This window comes from Myripristis murdjan, chromosome 17, assembly GCF_902150065.1.
Source record: "Myripristis murdjan chromosome 17, fMyrMur1.1, whole genome shotgun sequence".
In the NCBI taxonomy this organism is placed as follows: domain Eukaryota; kingdom Metazoa; phylum Chordata; class Actinopteri; order Holocentriformes; family Holocentridae; genus Myripristis; species Myripristis murdjan.
The window spans coordinates 1,717,830-1,735,913 of NC_043996.1; the positions used below are offsets into that span (position 1 = coordinate 1,717,830).

The window sequence follows — 18,084 nt, forward strand, 5'->3', positions numbered from 1 at the left end:
TTCTTGTTAATCACCTCAAAAATTCGTTTCGGCATGCTTGATGCTAGTGTTTCCAGGAGCCTAGTGGGAATGTTGCTCCAAGTGGTGAAGATGGCTTCATGGAGGGCATCCACTGTCTTGAACTGGTGTCCATTTCTGTAAACTTCCCTTGACATCCAACCCCAAATGTTCTCAACTGGATTTAGATCAGGGGAACACGCAGGATGGTTCAAAAGAGTGATGTTCTTTCTCTGGAAGAAGTCCTTTGTCAGGCGGGCATTGTGAACTGCAGCGTTGTCCTGTTGAAAAACCCAGTCATGACCACACAGGCAGAACCTTCTTAAGATCCAACAGTGCAAAATGTAAATTTCTCAACTGGTCTTTGATCAGGGGTGTAATAGTTGGCTAAGCAGTCAGCTGCAGCTAGCTGTTCTTTATGGGGCAGCGTGGCTCAGGAGGTAGCATGGGCGTTTGGTAGTCAGAAGGTTCCTGGTTTGATCCCCAGCTCCTCCAGAGTGTGTGCAAAGTGTCCTTCGCACACACTCTGTCCACCCTGGTAAGACACTGAACCACTAACCACAGCTGGTACCTTGCATGGCAGCCTCTGCTGTGTGTGTGAAAGGGTGAGTGTGAGTCTACAATTGTAAAGCTCTTTGAGGGGTCAGTATCACACATTTAATGGGTGATACAGTGTTAGCAAAATAATGATTTGGGTTTGAAGTTAAGTGTTTCTGTTACCTCACTTTTCTGAACTCATGTTTCCTGCAAACTTCTTAGTAGCAAGGTAAAGATTAGCCCTTTTAAATCGGAGCTAGGAAGAGATGACCCAAAAACTAGCAAAAAAAAAAAAAAAAGTAACAAAATACAAGAAAATGACCAGAAAATAAGCAATAAATCAACTTTCCCTGCTTCAGTATTCTATTAACCCTAACCCTAATCTTTACCCCCCAAATACAGAGTTGGGGAACATCTTTTTCAGGTTCCCATTATGTGCTTTATAGAGCCGGGGAACATAGGACCTTGAGAACATAGGATCCTGGGAGAGCACATATGTACAACTGGGGAACAAAGGACCATAGGAACATAAAACCCTTTTTCATGCTCCCATTATATGCCATATCAGTCTGGGGAACAAAGGATCCTGGGAACATAGGAATGACGTAGCTGGTACTGGTCAGCTGTCCATGTGGTAACATGTCAGGCAGTATGTGAGGCAGGGTGTTGCTGGGAAACCCCATGGAACGCAGTTGGCCCTCCTGGAATAAATAAAGGTTAATAACTACAGTAAACAAGACGAGCGCGCTCAGTAGATTACAGATCTCCACGAGTAGCTCCCCTTTTCTGGTGTCTGATGTGCTGAGCAAAGCTTGGGAGAGACTCAGCAGCCGATTGTATTGTTAAATGCTTTCTGAATTACAAAAGAAATTACTGCATGATTCAAATATAATACAGTACAGTATAAAAAAATGTTCTACTTCTATCTCGCTCTTCTCTCTCTCTCTCTCTCTCTCTCTCTCTCTCTCCCTCCCAAAAAAGCCCCAAACAAATGACCTTACCTTCCAAGAGTGAGAGAAGCCACTTGATCTATTTATATAGCATATGTATACATGTATTTTGTGTTTCTTAAGCAACCTTTAAAAAATACTGTAAATACTGTAGGCCTAATTTATAATTATACATATTTTGAAAAAGCAGTTGCATATAACCAACTGTCCAATTAATAATATCAGTGAATGCAAAAGAGACATTATGTTGGCCTTGACAATCATTAAAAAAAATAAACACTGTGGGCCTTTGACAAGCCATCTCAATGAATGCATGTCCTCACTGTCTTGTCATCAGCTCTGTTCCTCTGTAACACACACAGGTTGTGGCCAGATCCTGCAGCATGGCAAACTATCATGTGTTAGGATTTTGTGCTAAGGATTTTTAAAGGCATTTTGGCTTTATTAGTGGTAGTGGAGAGAGACAGGAAGGGTGGGATATACAGAGAGGGGATAACAAGCAGCAAAAGACTTGGCAACTGTGCCTCCCACAGTGGGAAGCTGAGTGAGCCGCAATGAAATTTTGATTTTATTTAAAAAACAGGAAATGCAAGGAACTTGATGTAAAGTGTCCTCGCTTATTTTTCTTGACTTAGCATTCAGTTAGCTGCTCCAGTGTCTGGCAGTCCACGTTATGGTTACACACAGTTGTCACAATCACATGGTCAACAGTAAGGTCAGTCTGCATTTGGCCTTGTTGTTATCCTCTTTGTTGTCAGCTCACCTGTGACCTGTGACATGTCTCGAGTTCACAAACGTAGCACTCTCAAAGCACTCTCCACCACACAGGTTCTAGGCCCATTCATTTGACAGGACTGGACATTTGCAGAGCAAAGGTTAATTTCAGTTAGATAAATTCAAGACATTCCCTATTGGATATCCAAATAAAGTAGAGGTACAGGTACCTTGAAATGAAATGGGTTCTTAGACAAACCCGTTTTCATACTGAGGAACCCCAAAAGTTCCTGCAGGCCTCTATGCCTCTATACCTCTATGAGCTTTGAGGAACCTTTGAGTTCTTGAAGGAGCTCATGGAGTAACCTAGAGGTTCGTCGAGGAACTGCTCTTTTTTACAGTATACTTTACAAGAAAAGAAATAAAACCAGGCATGGCACATAAAATGAGAGTAAAGGACTTGTGTGCAAAGAGAGTACAAGATGTAATAAAATTACATTTTAGAATGAATCAAATTAATATGAAAAAAAAAAAACAGTGATTAAAAAAGTTATGGTAATACAAAACAGAACAAAACAACAAATGATGATGATGATGATGATGATGGTAATAATAATAATAACAATAATAATAATAATAATTATGACGACAACAACAACAACAACAATAATAACGATAATAATAACGATAATAATAATAATAATAATAATAATAATAATAATAATAAATACACACATATGCAGCTGTTTGGTGTAAAATGCATTTTGCCTGCTTAAGACTGTGAGCCTCATCTACTTGTGAAGTACATTAGGTCAGTGGCTCTCACACTGAAGTACTGCAGGGGGTATGAATTTTTTTTTTTTTTTTTTTTTTTTAAATGTGGATTTAAAAAATATCAAGCAGGCACAATTCCTAAAATAATTAGCTTATTCTATAGGTCCAACAAAAAAAAAATGTACATGCAAATTTGTTCAGGGGGTATGTGGCTGAAAAAATGTATCAAAGAGGGTACATTATTGAAAAAAGTAAGAGAAGTGTTAGGTGATAAAAGGCTTATTTTTCTACCTGGTGAGAACCCACGTTGAACATGGTCCTGAAAAATAATCAGCATAACCTGGCTGGTTCATACTGAAAATGGATAAGACAGATTTGAGATTTGAGATGCTGCCCAGCACAGTTGTCATCTTCTGTCCGGTGCTGCCATCTAGAGGAGCAGTCCAGAACAGCATGAAGTCCCATGGCTGTGTCACTTCACACTGCCCCAGAGAGGAGTCGGGAAACAACTCGAGATGGAAAATAACTGCTGTCTCCCCCTCCCTTTTTCCCTTTCTCTCTCTCTCTCTGTCTAGGAGTGTGTTTCCACTGTATCGTCGATGTGGTTCCAGTGAAAAATGAAGAGGGCTTGGTCATCATGTTCATTCTCAACTTTGAACTTCCTACTGACCCCAGGCCAGCCAGCTCCCCAGCCAGAGAGCTCAACCACGTGCTGCACATCCCCTGGCTGAGCCTCGGTGCGTCAAGCTACATTATATTCCAGTTGCTTTCAAATGTGTGACGGGTCATTTTAACATTTAACATTGAAACAATTTACAAGATTTGAGTATTTAATGTTATATTTATTAAATGTTTCCCCCACTTCCTTTTTTGATGCAAGCACAACTGATGATTTCCCAGTTTCTGATACCCTCATGTAGACCCTATATAACTCTGTTTTCTTGGAAAACTTAAGAGGGAAAATATCATAGTAACACCTGCCTCCTTATGTCACTTATGCTGGACTGGTTTGGGTGATTTTAAATCAGGGTGTCTGCAGGTCCTTTCCCTGCTGGGAAAACTCATTATAAGCTTACCTGAATGTGCTTGAATATACATGCACACAAGAAACCAGATTATTCACCTATGCATCTGTAGAGAGAAATCCACAAAAATCTTTGGGCGTACTTGTCCCATGTTCTGTGTAAAAAAAAGTCTTGCCTGTATATATATATATATTTTTTTTTATTTCCAGCAGCAGCTGCTTTGTAAGCTAAAGGAGTCTGTTAGAAACATGGAGTCAGTAACCAACCATATTCTTAACTAAATGTGATCCCAGAACAAGACTGAATATGTAGTACTTACCTGCAATGCTCATATGAATGACAAAAAGATGAGTTTTCTAAAAATCAGTCTTAATTTTAGTTAAATGTATAATTTATCTCACAATAAAGCAAATGGTTCTTATGATGTTGGGAAAATGGTGGTGATTTGCAAATAAAAGGTTCAACTCCCGCAGTCTGTGCACAATATTTTTTTTTTTATTTATGTGAGTTTTCCATACATTGGCCTTCCTCAGGCATCAAGAGAGCTGTACACCGAAAGTATTTCATGTAGTACAACCCAGGATGGAATAGACTGATGCAAATCTGATTCCAACTGGATATGACCAAAATAGACCTGGGCACCCCCAGAGATTCATCAGTAAATAAACATTAGAATCCATATGAGGCAGTCATTTACCATTTGGATCATACAGAGTTAGGCTAATCAAGTCACAATAGTCAAGTAGCCTAAAGGTCCAAAGTGAGGGAAAAAAGAGAAAAAAACAATTACAGATCATAAATATGCAGCATAACATTAGATCTGTTTTCTTCTCTTTTTCCCTCAGTTTTACCATTAGGCTACTTTACTGTCACAACTTGTAACAGTAATCTTGAAAGCGTCTTAAAAAGCATTCAATTTAGCTCTCTGATACCTGTAGACACCCTGTAAATAAATGCTAAAAGGACTTCCATGCTTGTTGTTCAGAATTTCACACATCAAACAGAGAGTGAGCCATCACCTCTCTTCTTCCTCTGCTACAACCAGCTCATCGGCGGCGACTGCAACTCCTGCTGCGCTCCCTCAGCCCTGGAGGAAGCACCATGTCCGAGGACTCAGAGCTCGGGACGCCCCACGCCAAACTGCCTCCTCTGGGACATGAATCTGTGGCCCTAGAGAAACTCCTGTCCCTCCCCGAGAGACAGCGGCTGGAGGCGACAGGAAGTGGACTGCTGCTGTGGGACCAGGACGAGGAGGAGGAGGAGGAGGAGCAGGGAGGAACTGCAGGAGGAGAAGGAGGAAGAGAAGAGAGGGAGGGCTTGGTGGAGACCAGGAGGAGGAGCGATGCAGACCGAAAGAGAAGGGGAGGCAGTGATAAAGCAGGGCTGCTGGTGGATACAAGAGGAGGAGGAGGAGGAGGAAGAGGACGGAAGGACCTCCATGCAGGTCTCCCCCCAGCCCCGTCTTCTGCCCCCCCAACACTGGCCCTGCCCCTCGCCTTCTCCCATGGTTCACCTAGGTCAGTGGGTCTCAACCTGGGGTCTTTGAGGGTCTTCTTGAGCATCCTCAGCAAAATGAGGACAAGTTTAATTTCACTGTAATTCACTAAAGTTTAACACTTTCTTCTTTCTGGTTGAGTCTCACCATGATTGGTCAGAGTTCAGACAGTTTAACCCTAACCTTTTGAGCCGAATCATCGGATTTCATTCAAAAACAATGGGAAAGGGTGATTAGCAGATTAGAAAAATCTTGCCAACTACTAATACTATGACGAAAAATAATAATAATAACGATAATAATAATAATAATAATAATAATAATAATAATAACAATATAATTTTAAAATTAGGAAAAACTATTTGTTTATTGTTATAACAGGAAAACTGTATTTCTAATCATTAAATGGATTTAGTAAAAATCACATCAGTGACAATGGATTGACATCAGATTTCTGAACCTTCTTCTTAACCTCATCATTACCTTAAAGGCTTTTGCACACAAGGGACGTATTTTTTGTCTGAAATCGTTGCACATTCAGAATCTGCTCTGTATGCTGCAGTGTTTTCAGGCTGTGCCCTGAGGATCTGCACATCCAGCTGAAAGGCTGATCACCTCAGAAACGGAAATGAACTCGTTCGATCTCTGTGGTGATTACCTAGTGCAGACTTCTCCCATGGCACAGTTCATGGATCACCTATTAACCTCCTTTCTACTTTTCAGGATTCGATGGAGCCAGTGTATTCAATGTCTTGTATTGTCTCGTCATTGTAGCAAAGAGAATAATAAAACACATGGATCTCAGTGTGCAAAATTTCTGTGCGTAACATTTTTTATCACATGGCAGATGAAAAAACACACATACGAAAAAATACGGATTTTGTGAGCAAAGGCCTTAACTGCTTTAAAAAACTAAACTTCACCAACTAAACATTTTGACGTCTTCATGCCACGGCTTGTGGCATATCTCCTGCCACCACTAGGGGGCACTAATTTAGGAATCACTGCTGTTAGTTGACAAATGACTCATGGTTGTATGGGTTGGAGGACTTGTTGCACACTTTTAGCTGCTGAAAAGCAGTTTGCTCTGTTCATGTGTCACAGGCGTTCTCTCACACTATCCTTCAAGGCATTATATTTTTTGAGAGAGGATTTATACGAGGGTGCACTGTGCAAATTGCTGTCTCAGAAAAAGATGGATTGTCATGATTTTCATTCTCTTTTTTAAAAATCCAGGGGAGGGCGACGAAGAGGAGGAGATGGGGATGACTGTCCTTTCCATGGTAACGCTCCTGCAGGCAGGTTGTATGGAAGCTCTGGGAGTTTAACGCTCGCCTCCTCGGTGGACGATGTGAAGGCCGGCCAGAGTTACTGGGAGAAGAGGCTGCAACTGCGGCACAGCTGCACACGTGAGCAAAAACCCCACTTTGTAAGGCAGTAACATGCACAGACATGCAGCACGTCACTCTCCTTCAGATTGCCAACACACTGCATGCTGCCCATGTGAAGCCCTCCCATGTGTGCTCAGGCACTGTCTCAACACCTCTCTTCCATTTGACAAGCAGAGGACTTACTGCTTAACCCTTTGAATCCCACCAGCCTGCGGGCGCTCACACATGTTGAAATGTTTCCTTGTTATTTAATTCATGTTATGAATGAATGAATTTATTTATTTATTGGGTGTGGGCGTGGTAATTTTCTTGTCCTTTATTTTTAAAATATATATTTATAATTATCAAAAATTAGTTTCTTGTATTTTTTTTATTATTTGTTTTTTGCCCATATTCTGGTAATCATTGGAATTTTTGGGATTAACAAAAAACAAGCCCAAATAATTAGCAGAAAATGTGCAAAGAAATCCATGAAAATTACAAATAGAAGACCAAAAAAACTGCACAAAAATTAAAAAAAAAAGTAGTAAAAAGTAGAAAAGTAGAAAAAAATCATGCTTTATAAATTTGTTGTTAATAGTGTTAATAGTTAATAGTGTTAGTAATAGTTAATATTTTTATGTGTTATCTCGGATTACATTTTTCTTTCCTCATTTTCCTCTTCAGTACAATTTTCAAAAGCAACTACTAAATAATAGGTACCCCATACAGAACATGGTGAAGCCTTACATGGCTTTGTGATGGCTCTGCAGTCGCTCCAGCTGCTGCAGTGTGCCTTCATGTCAACACCACCTTTCTGCTCCTCTTCAGCTGCTGTCACCAGCAGGAAGACCAGCATGCCAGTTGGAACGTCAGACACTGACCTGTTCCGCAGCCGGACACTGAGCCAGGTAACACACACACACACACACACACACACACACACAATGTCAATGAGTTAAAAATTCACACTGAATATACATTGCATGCAGTCTTGGACATAAAATGTTTCCTTCTGATTTTTTTTGTTTTGTTTTTTGCTGTTAGAATTACGTGACATTTGGGTGCAAACACTTTTCATTTTCTGGACGCTTGTCCGTCCAGCACAGGGGTGGGCAACCATTTTGGTTCAGGGGCTGGATCCAAACCTCCCCTCTTGTTTTCAGTTGCAGTGTTGGAACCTGCTGGTGCATTTCTTGGCTTTAGTTTTAAGATGACTGCAGCATTCCAGTGTTAAATTAAAACTTCTGTTAGTGTGTGTCACGGGGATATGATGATCTAATAACCAGGGGCGCTGTATATGGGGGAAAAGTCCAAGGGCCCTTGCTTGACAGGGGCCTCAAAAAATAGGTAAAACTTATTAAACCATCATCAAGCAAATATATATATATTTTTTTTTTTCATGGGGCCCAAAATTCCTGACGGCGCCCCTGCTAATAACTGTTTTAACTTATCAGCTCTCCAGCTGTCAAAACTCCTCTCTCTGTACTCTCAGCATCAACCTGGATCTGCCTGCGTCCCACAGTCCCACAGTGCATTTCATACACCAGGTGATCAACCAAGATGGTGGTACAATGGAAAATGCTTACAGTGATCACTATTCAAGTGACCGTAGTTCCAAATTCCAAAAAGAATCTATTTAACATTAAAGATGAAATGATAAAAAGATAACAGGTGGCCCCATGAACCATTTTGGGGCAAGTTTGGATGGGACTAGAGAAATGTAATTTAAGGAATGGTGGGACACAAAAATGAACACACACACACACACACACACACACCACACAAACTGCTCTCCAATTATGTTAACAGGATGTCTGGAACTGAAGCTCACAGTGGCTTGGATCAAAGGTTTATCAGGGGTTTCCAGGGATGCTGAACACGCCAGTCTGACTATTTGACATAGTTCAGACAACTCAGGACTAAGTCCAATTGACTCTGCAACCCCAAAAGGGAGCCAACTTTGAGATAACTGACCCAGAGGGACAGGGATGGCACACACACACTTGCCACTCACCAATTATATTATTACAATCTCCGAAACCGAACGTCAGTATCCCACAACCAAGGCTCAACCAACCAAGGCTACGATCTTCCATTCCAGAGATACAGGTTCTGGTTCTGGTCCATGGGCCAGTCCCAACTATTTCTCATGGTCCAAATGGCTCGGGATTGTGGGGAGTTTTTAGGACCCTGTGCTCCTAAAAACTCCTGGAAGCCAACTTTGGGATCAGTTGCCCAAAGGTAAAGGTGCTGAATGGTGGGACAAACAAGGTAGTAGGTTACAGTAGTAGGATAGGATAGGATAGGATTACATGGGCTATTTAAAATTAATTTAGAACAAAAATACCATAAAATTTACAAGAAAATCACCAAATACCAAAGTGTGTAAAGAGTGAAAAATGTTTGTGTAGATGGCTAAATAAGGGGTCATTGTAACTGGCTTTTGTATTTGAGACAAGTTTCAGTGCCCAGAGCCCCAAATCTTTATGGGGAGCCACTGTCTTCTGGTGCATCTTCAGCACAGAATCATGGCCTTTTTTTTTTTTTTTTTTTTTCACCAGTCTGCTCCCTTCTGTCTCTTTCTCCATCACTTTGCTCTTACAGTATATGACTGCTCTTGTTCAAATGAAATGTGAATACTAATTAATCTAGCTGTCAGTCTAGGTGGGTGCTGTCTTCATTCCAGTGTGCATGTGTGTGTGTGTGTGTGTGTGTTGTGCAGGTGCAGCAGTTGTTGGAGCCAAAGGCGGATTCCTTTGTGACGTTGCCTCCTGGTGACATCCGCCCTCCCTGCAAACTGATTGACAGAACTCACCACGTGACTGAGAGAGTCACTCAGGTCAGCAGCTACAAACTCAAGTCCAACTCTTTCTCTCTCTTACACACACGCACACACACACACACACACACACACACACACACACACACACACACACACACACACACACACACACACGATTTCAAACATCAAAATCACAATCACAATATCAACTTTTGGTTGAAAAACCCACCTTATAATATTCAGCTTCTGATTAGCAGGAATGTATATAGCCTACACTGTGTAGATATTATGCTTAGTTTCCATGATGGGAACTCTTCTCCTCATGTGAAGTGACCAATCCAAACCTGAGAGTGAAAGAGGGGAAATACTGAAAACACAAAAATGTTTTGAAAACATTATTAGATTCCAGACTCTTCTGTTTGTGTGTGAATGCTGCATGTGTCCTCTGTGCTGTTTGTACACTTTTTCTCCACTTGGCGGCAGCAGTGAGCTGATTTTGCTGTACAGCACTGAGTGAAGCGCACAAGGCGTTGACAGGGGAAACCCTAGCAAGTTTAACATCATTTGAATGTAATTAATCAGAAATTGCCCTGATTACAGAATGTGTACAAAATACTGTTTCTACATTTCTATCAATTAGTCAATCAACCAAACTTTATTTATATAGCACTTTTCATATATAGATACACCTAATGCAACACAAAGTGTCTTATACTATGAACACACAGAAGCAAGAGCAAGAGTGTTGGATTTTATTTCATGAGAGTCACATCAAAGACGAATTTCCACTGCTTTGCAATGGACAATAAAGATTTTCTGATTTTCTGATTTCAATACAAATGAAAATTTAGAAAATAAGCCACATCATATATGTATATTTCAAAATATTCTTTGACTGGATAATGTTGATCCAGATGCCATAGGATCAGGATTTTAATCCCCAGTGTGTCCCTATTTTTAATCCCCTATGTGGCCATCTGCTGGATAAATAATATCATATTGGGTTATGAAAAAGAGTCAAAATCAAAATCATTAATGCTCTATTTTTTCCATCAACAAACTTATGAAGTACAATTAATCTATGGATGCAACCGCACCATGCACAAGATGTGCCCTTCTTAGTGCTCATGTGATAAAATAAACAGAAATGTTTTAAAACAGCTTCAACCAGCTCAGTCCAGCATTCCTTGAGGTTTTCCAGTCATTCCGGTAAAAGTGTGTGAAATCAGTATGCCAGTCCACTCTGAATCCATCCCTCTGGCAGGGATCCAAATTATCCCAGTTTTGGCGTTAAATCTATCCAATTTTTTGGTCTTTTGACTTTGAAAGCCCAAAGACAGACAGCATCCTGATGAAAGGCTGGATTGGATTACAAAATCCAGGTCCAAATCTATGGGATCAGAAACTTTTTAATGTGATTTGAAAAAACTAATTTTCAGATTTAATCTAATTGGATTACTTTTATCGTAGAAGCTAACCAGAAAATGTTTAGAACTGATATCCATAGGTCTTTCAATTTGCAAAGTGTCCATGATGCTGCTCTGGCTCTGAGGGAACATCAGGGGTGCAGTGGAGCGTCACCCAGCTTTTCATGTGTGAAATAACCGTAACCACCTTTTCGGCTTGTGTACATTTTTATAAAGTAAAAATAGTACGTATCATCATGTGATATCAGCTGATGATGACTGGAGGTCACACTTTACTATCTTTATTTGCCAGTACACCACCATCACCATTACACTGTGTAAGATAAACAAGGATTTTAAAGTGGATCTGCCAAGAGGAAAATCACCCTCTCCCCCTGGGATAAAGGGATAGATTTGGCTTTACAAGGTTTCAGAGTCCTTCACAGTTTGGTCTGTGTAATGAGCAGAAGCTTTACCTCTGCCCCCTGGGGCAGCAGGGATTAATGACGAACAAACGACTAGCACTGCTCCAAGGAGACACCTGGTTCATATGGATATGCACCATGTACAGAACATGCACAGATCAGATCAGATCAGACTGATTTAGATCAGATTTTGTGGGAAGCAGGCCTCCTCAAAGGGACACCAGACAGTTCCAGGGGCAGATTCAGAGACTGAATGTGAAAATTCATAAAGAATTTCTAATAAACTGTGTTTTAAATTAGTTATCAAAAGGAGGCTGTGCTGTAGAATAGACTCAATGGGCTCTGTTTTAATGATCTAATGCATGGCCCAAAGAGCACAGCACAAGTGCATTTAGGGAGTGTCCAAGTCCACTTAAGCTATTTTAAAAACCCCATGAAATGGATTTCATGCAGTTGGTATTGAAGAGGATGTTTGGGAGGGACATAGGGCAGGGAAGGATGATTCACAAGTGCAAACCAATATTATCTCAGTTTGGAGGGGAAACACGATTTTATTTGAAAAGATAGGTGGATGAGAGAGGATGCTCAAAGATTTGTGAAGGTTTTATTGGTTGAAATTTTAGTTTACACCCACTAGTGCAAGATAATGCCACCATTTAAGATATTCTGTTTTACACAAAGTAGAAGTCATGTGATGTCTGTCTTGTCATGGGGCTTCAATTCGGAAAAAGGGTGGTTGCACCAAGCACATGGTTCATAAGGGTTGCACTTCATGTCTTCTTTAATCATGGGTGTGTTTTGAGTGTAACATGCAATAAACCAATCAGAGCACCATCTCCCATCCCCTTTAAAAGCCAGGTGTGCTCTTGCACCTTGGTGGATTGCTGTTATAATGGTGGGTTTTCCAGTTCAGAAGGAAGGCTTCTCTTCAGAGGAAATGGATATGCTCGTGCTCTAAGTGAAAGCACATAAGCAGAGCAGGATTCCACCAAAGCTCCCTGAGGTGAAGCAGAGCAGGCATCCCTCGCTGCATATAAAGATATCCATATGTGTGTAAAGGCATGCCTGTGTGTGTGGAACAAGCAGAGTGGACGCCCACATAATTAGGCACAAATCACTATATTGCTAATGACCTTAAAATAAAAGTGAAAACCGCAACAATGACTTCAGACGGCTTTTTGTTGCTTAGTCATTTTCAAGTGCCTCAAGATAACAGTGCAGCAACAATGCAGCTGACCACACCTCATTTAACACCAACACAACTAACAACTGTGCCGGCTGGAAACTAGCCAAGACACTTGCATCACGCTCGGTGTGATGCAGGTGACTCCTTTCCCAGAGACAAACAAACTGATAGATGCCTTTGGAGTCAGTAATTTTATGTTGTTGTTTTTTTTTCAGTTTGAAGTTGTCGAAAAGCAATATTAGACTATTCATGTGCTTCACATAATGTTACTGGCCATCACATAGCGCCATCTTAGGGACCTACCGTGACAACGCACTTAGCTAATTCAGTGAAAGATCTTTTATGATATCCCAAAAAAGCAGGAGATAATCAGAAATTAGTGCCAAAACTATGTGTTATACAGTGGTCCCTCGCTATAACGCGGTTCACCTTTTGTGGCCTCGCAGTTTCGCAGATTTTTTTTAGTGCAATTTTGCATGCTTTTTTTTTTTTTTTTTTTTTTACAGCACATTGTGTTCTACATCCTGATTGGCTAAGGGAGAACCTGCGCATTGTGTTCTGCGTCCTGATTGGCTAAGGGACTGTAGACCATTGTCAATCAATCTCCTCCGTGCTGTGTCTCCTGTACAGTACAGAATGCGTTCATTCTATAATACTGGACTTATTTTTCTACGAAGGTTTGAACTTTGAGAGTTTAAACAAGAGAGAAAAGTGAGAAAATGTTAATGCCTGTCTGAGAAAAGTGTATAAAGTGTGTAGTGAGGGCTTTTACAGCCTTAAAACATCTAGAATAATTGTAAAAAATAAAGCTGACTACTTCACGGATTTCTCCTATTGCGGGTTATTTTTAGAACGTAACCCCCGCGATAAACGAGGGACCACTTTATTGTTGTTTTCCCCCTTGTTGTGTATTTGTATTCTTATTTTGTATATATTTGTGTTGTGTACGACATCCTCAATTTCACAAGTGAGTCTGGATGTATAGGCTATAGAGAAAATCAATGCCAGCTGTATTTGTCTATGTAGTTGTATTTCGATTTGTTTGCTTTGGTTGGGTCTGGCTCACTGAATGAAACATATACAGGAGACATCAGACTGTGGTAAAGTCAGATGCTGGACAGCCGAATAGGAAAATACAGTGTCTTCCCCTCCTCGATGCCAGATACATATTTAATGATGTTTAGTGTTTACATGCTCTCCCATGCATGCAAGTGTGCGTGCGTATGTTTTTGAGAGGGCAGCCTACATCTGCAGGTTTTCCCGTCAGTACAAAGCCAGAGGCCACCACCATATATAATGAATGAGGATTGGTCAGCACAGTGGTGACAGACTCTGTCACTGATGAACAGATGAGAAGCTGAGAGAGTGCACAGGGTTACAAGACCAATGACTTCACAGTCATTGGCAGTAAATATCAGCCAAATAACTCTCTCTCTCTCTCTCTCTCTCTCTCTCTCTCTCTCTCTCTCTCTCTCTCTCTCTCTCTCTCTCTCTCTCTCGCTCTGAGTGTGTGTATGTGTGTGTAAGCAGGGATTCCCTGCTGGCCCCAGGGGTCTGATTTACCACCTCTGCTCCCATTCCATCAACAGCAGTCACACACACACACACACACACAATGCTGATGCAGTGTGTGAACGCAAGCTTTCTTCTCTCTTCTTCTCTTTTGTGCTGTTTTTTTCTTGCTTTTTCTCATCTCTGTCCTATACTTTCTCATTCCCCTCTTCTCCCCTCCGCCTTTTACACCTGCTCTATTTGCTTTATGACCCTGTTGTTGAGGTTATTAGTCAATATGGTTCATGGCTGTTGTATGTGTGTGTGTGTGTGTGTGTGTGTGTGTAGGAGGCACCAAATGCATTCATCTAGAGGCAGCTCAAGCTTAATTATAACTGTCTGAAGAACAATTTGTTTCTCAATCCATCCATCCATGTTCCATACCCATCTCCTCCGACTGAAGGTCGCGGGGCAGGGGTGCTCAAGCCTATCCCAGCATGCACTGAACCCTGGACTGGCATATTTATTTAAAAATGGCAATGTTGGTTTGGATTCATAAATACAGTGAAAGAGAGCACCATGAATGGCTATTGCACTCATTTTGAAAAATGTGACATTATTCTACTTCCCCACCTAGTTATGAAGGACAGTAGTGGTGCTCTTCTGTATTCTTTAGTCCTTATTTGGATCCCCATTAGCTTCCACAAAGTGGTCACTAATCTTCCTGGGGTCCCACACCAAAACAGCAACTATACAAACAAGCAGTTAAAATGATTCTTTATCAATAACACAAAAAGACAAAAACAAGCCAAATGTAAAGATCAGTAATGAGGTAAAATAACTCTACATATGTAACAAAAATAGTAACAATGAATACAAAAAATGTTTGATATGCGACAACAAAAAGCAGAAAATGTAAAAAAAAAAAAAAAAAAAAAATCTGAGACAGAAAAAACACAATAATATCTATAAGAAATGCATAAGTTTTTTTTTTTAAAGTAACTTAGACAAAAACTACTCTTAGTCTGTCTAATATTAATATTAATGGGGAGATTATTCTAAGTGGAAGAAGCTCGATAGAGAATAGCTCTCATCATACAGTTAGTTCTTGGAGTCAGCACAACCAAATGACCAGTGCTCACTTAATAAGTGTTCTTCCCATGACAAAAACAGCAAATAGTATTTTATTCTAGAAGAATTTTGGAGAGTTATTCCAAGTAACCTTGTGCATGATGAGTACCTGAAGACAGGCTCCCTGCCTCTCATTGTTACTGAGTGCTGGATACTGGCTGGATGCTCCTAATGCTAACTGTTAGCCTCCTGCTGTTGAGGTGGACTTCCCCTCAGTTAACACTTAAAAACAACAAAAAATAAAGAAATAAAATAAAACAAATTATCTTCATAATTAAAGAAATTGTTTAGTTTCATATGGAATAATCAGTGTCCCAGACGTCACTTGTCTCCACTGTACTTACCCTATAATGGAGGGGTAAAATGAACTAATCTGATTTGGTACTACTGGGCAGCCCGGCTAAACCCTATTATGTTTTAATTGACAACTTCTTAAGACTGCCTGCCTCAATCAGCATCTCCTCTGCCACAGCCCAAACCCTAAAAACAAAGGTATTATTTTAAAGTCTGGGGATTTATTGATATCCACTTCCTCAGTGTTAACAAAGGGGATGCTGTACATTCACTGTCAGACTGACAGCTTCACAACCCTCTCCTCTGCTCAGCTCACATTCTCCATCACTTTTTGCTGCTCTCTCTCTCACTCGCTCGACCACACACATTATATACACACATTACACACTTCCTAAAGGGGCACTCTCATATTAGGCAAAGCTTTAAGGAAATGTTACTATGTCTGCTATTAGAACAAATGACATTTATACTCAGGGGAAGGAAGCAAAAAAGTGTGAGGATGATTTATTGATTATGCCAAACACTAGCATGGCAGATGATCAAGGAGAAGATAAATCAACAGATGAACTTGAACCCATATTGTGCAGGACACTGGTTTTAGTTTCATATTGTGCATATAAAGTCGATTTTCTCTGTCAGATGGCAGCCCGGAGGGGATCATGTGTTTAGTTGTGTGTCGCTGTCCGTGCGTGTGTTTTTCTTTCTGCAGCTAATCTCACATATTATCCTAAAAAAAAATTGTGCACAGTTATGATTGTATGATCAAGGCCTTCTTGGGGTTGTGGTGATTCAGATCCTTTGAATCTTTCTACCACAACTGATTGCTAACTCCTCAGCTGGTTTTTCAGTCCAACCCTTCTCTGGTGCTTGGGCTTCGCCTCCTGGAAGAAAGGAAAGTAGATAACATTTGTCATGAGTTGATGCTAAACAAATTTAATTTAATGTAACTATCCAAAAGTCACAAAAACTGACTATTGTAGGCACCCATGTCCAATCCCAGCTAGTCATGCTGAGACAGAAGGCCAGATGTAGTGTCTTCTATTTGTTGAAGGCGAAGTCACATTTTCTCAAAGGTCAGTCCCTAGCTTTATTTAGCTTTTCTACATGTTGCAGTCAAAACGGGACATATTACACAAGTAATATTGTCACTGCTATAGGCTCAGTGAGTCAGCTAGTGACTTGTTGAATACTTGTAATGAATAAAAAAAAAAAAAAAAAATTGTCCAGTTTAAAAGTTTGACTATGACTCATAATGTTAAAAAATGGTTATCAGTAACCTAACCTTCAATTAGTCAGTGCAATCATATCTTGTAGATATTTTTAAAGTGAAAAGATGAGGAGCGGCCTTTCCCAGGGGAATGAAATGTTGCTTTTGTGATCTGTGCCAAGCAGAAAACACTGAGGTCAATGGTGAAAGGCACCGTTTTCATGTATTTTGACACAGATGTTATGTGATCTGAAATATTTGGGTCACTGAAATTTTCTGACCTCAGTCCATTCTCCAGGAAATCGTGTTTTAACGACACCAGCATTTATTCAGTAATTTATTCCCTGAAAAAATGTAAAGGCCATCCCAGAAAGCCTTTTACACTTTGTCACTGTTCAATGTCACTGCACGTTCTAAACACACATCACCACAAATTAAAAGTCAGCCGTGGCTGTCGTGGATGAGTAATTACATAATTGAGACAGGCTTCAGCAAAAACAATCAACCTGTCAAAATTAAATTACATTGAATTTTAAATGTACCCTAATTTTGCCATTCAACTTTGCAGAGTGATGATTAAAGTAAATGTGGTTCATCTTGTCACAGCAAACCATCCCACACAATGTCGCACTACTTTCAGGGAAACTGACATAATTGAATGAATGACTCTTAAAGGACCATTCTAGTGATTTTGGCCCGTTTTTATTATAGGTAGTTGCTGGTGGCCAGATTTTTTGCCCAGGACAGCAATGGCATTCATTCCATCACCATCCAAGGAACAAAATCTTGCTGCTAGCAGTTACTTTAGCTTGGAGGGAGGTACCGATTTTCAATGTTGTGTTTACAAACTGCACCCAACAAATCCTACTTCAAGTGCCTGTTGTGTTGCAGAAAAAAAAGTTTATGTTGCAGAGTAAATTGTATCCCTCTTGCCAAAAAAAGAACACATTTTTCCCTTTTGGTTTGTACAAGTGACGTGCAAGGAGCAGGAGTGGCTTTACGTGTTTACCTATGGAGATTGTCCTCTCAACTCCCTCTAGTAGTCAGAAAATGCTTAGTGCACCTTCAATTCAAACCCTGATCAGAGCTTGTTTGAAGGAGTCGTGTCGCCAGATGGAGCATTTACATTACAGGTGCATCACAGTACAGGTGTGAAAGCGGCAATGGGTGCCCTCTGCCTCAGCGGCCCCCAAACTCATGGCTATTTTAGGTGGAGGGCAGCCTGAGGTACATGCAGGGTATTTTTGTTGTAGGGCAAAGTGTGTAGAATGTGATTAATGAGTGGTCCGTCACTGAT

At 40.5% G+C, this 18,084-nt stretch overlaps 1 protein-coding gene across 1 annotated transcript in view; it reads left to right on the top strand.

Moving 5' to 3' along the window:
* Nucleotides 1-18,084, top strand: part of LOC115375193 (potassium voltage-gated channel subfamily H member 7-like) — a 115,054-nt gene that overhangs the window by 35,567 nt on the left and 61,403 nt on the right. Inside the window, exons 3-7 of the mRNA XM_030074573.1 lie at nucleotides 3,548-3,709; nucleotides 5,043-5,514; nucleotides 6,729-6,901; nucleotides 7,694-7,773; nucleotides 9,588-9,704. Coding sequence (XP_029930433.1) covers nucleotides 3,548-3,709; nucleotides 5,043-5,514; nucleotides 6,729-6,901; nucleotides 7,694-7,773; nucleotides 9,588-9,704 — 1,004 coding nt within the window. The remainder of the gene's footprint in view (nucleotides 1-3,547; nucleotides 3,710-5,042; nucleotides 5,515-6,728; nucleotides 6,902-7,693; nucleotides 7,774-9,587; nucleotides 9,705-18,084) is intronic.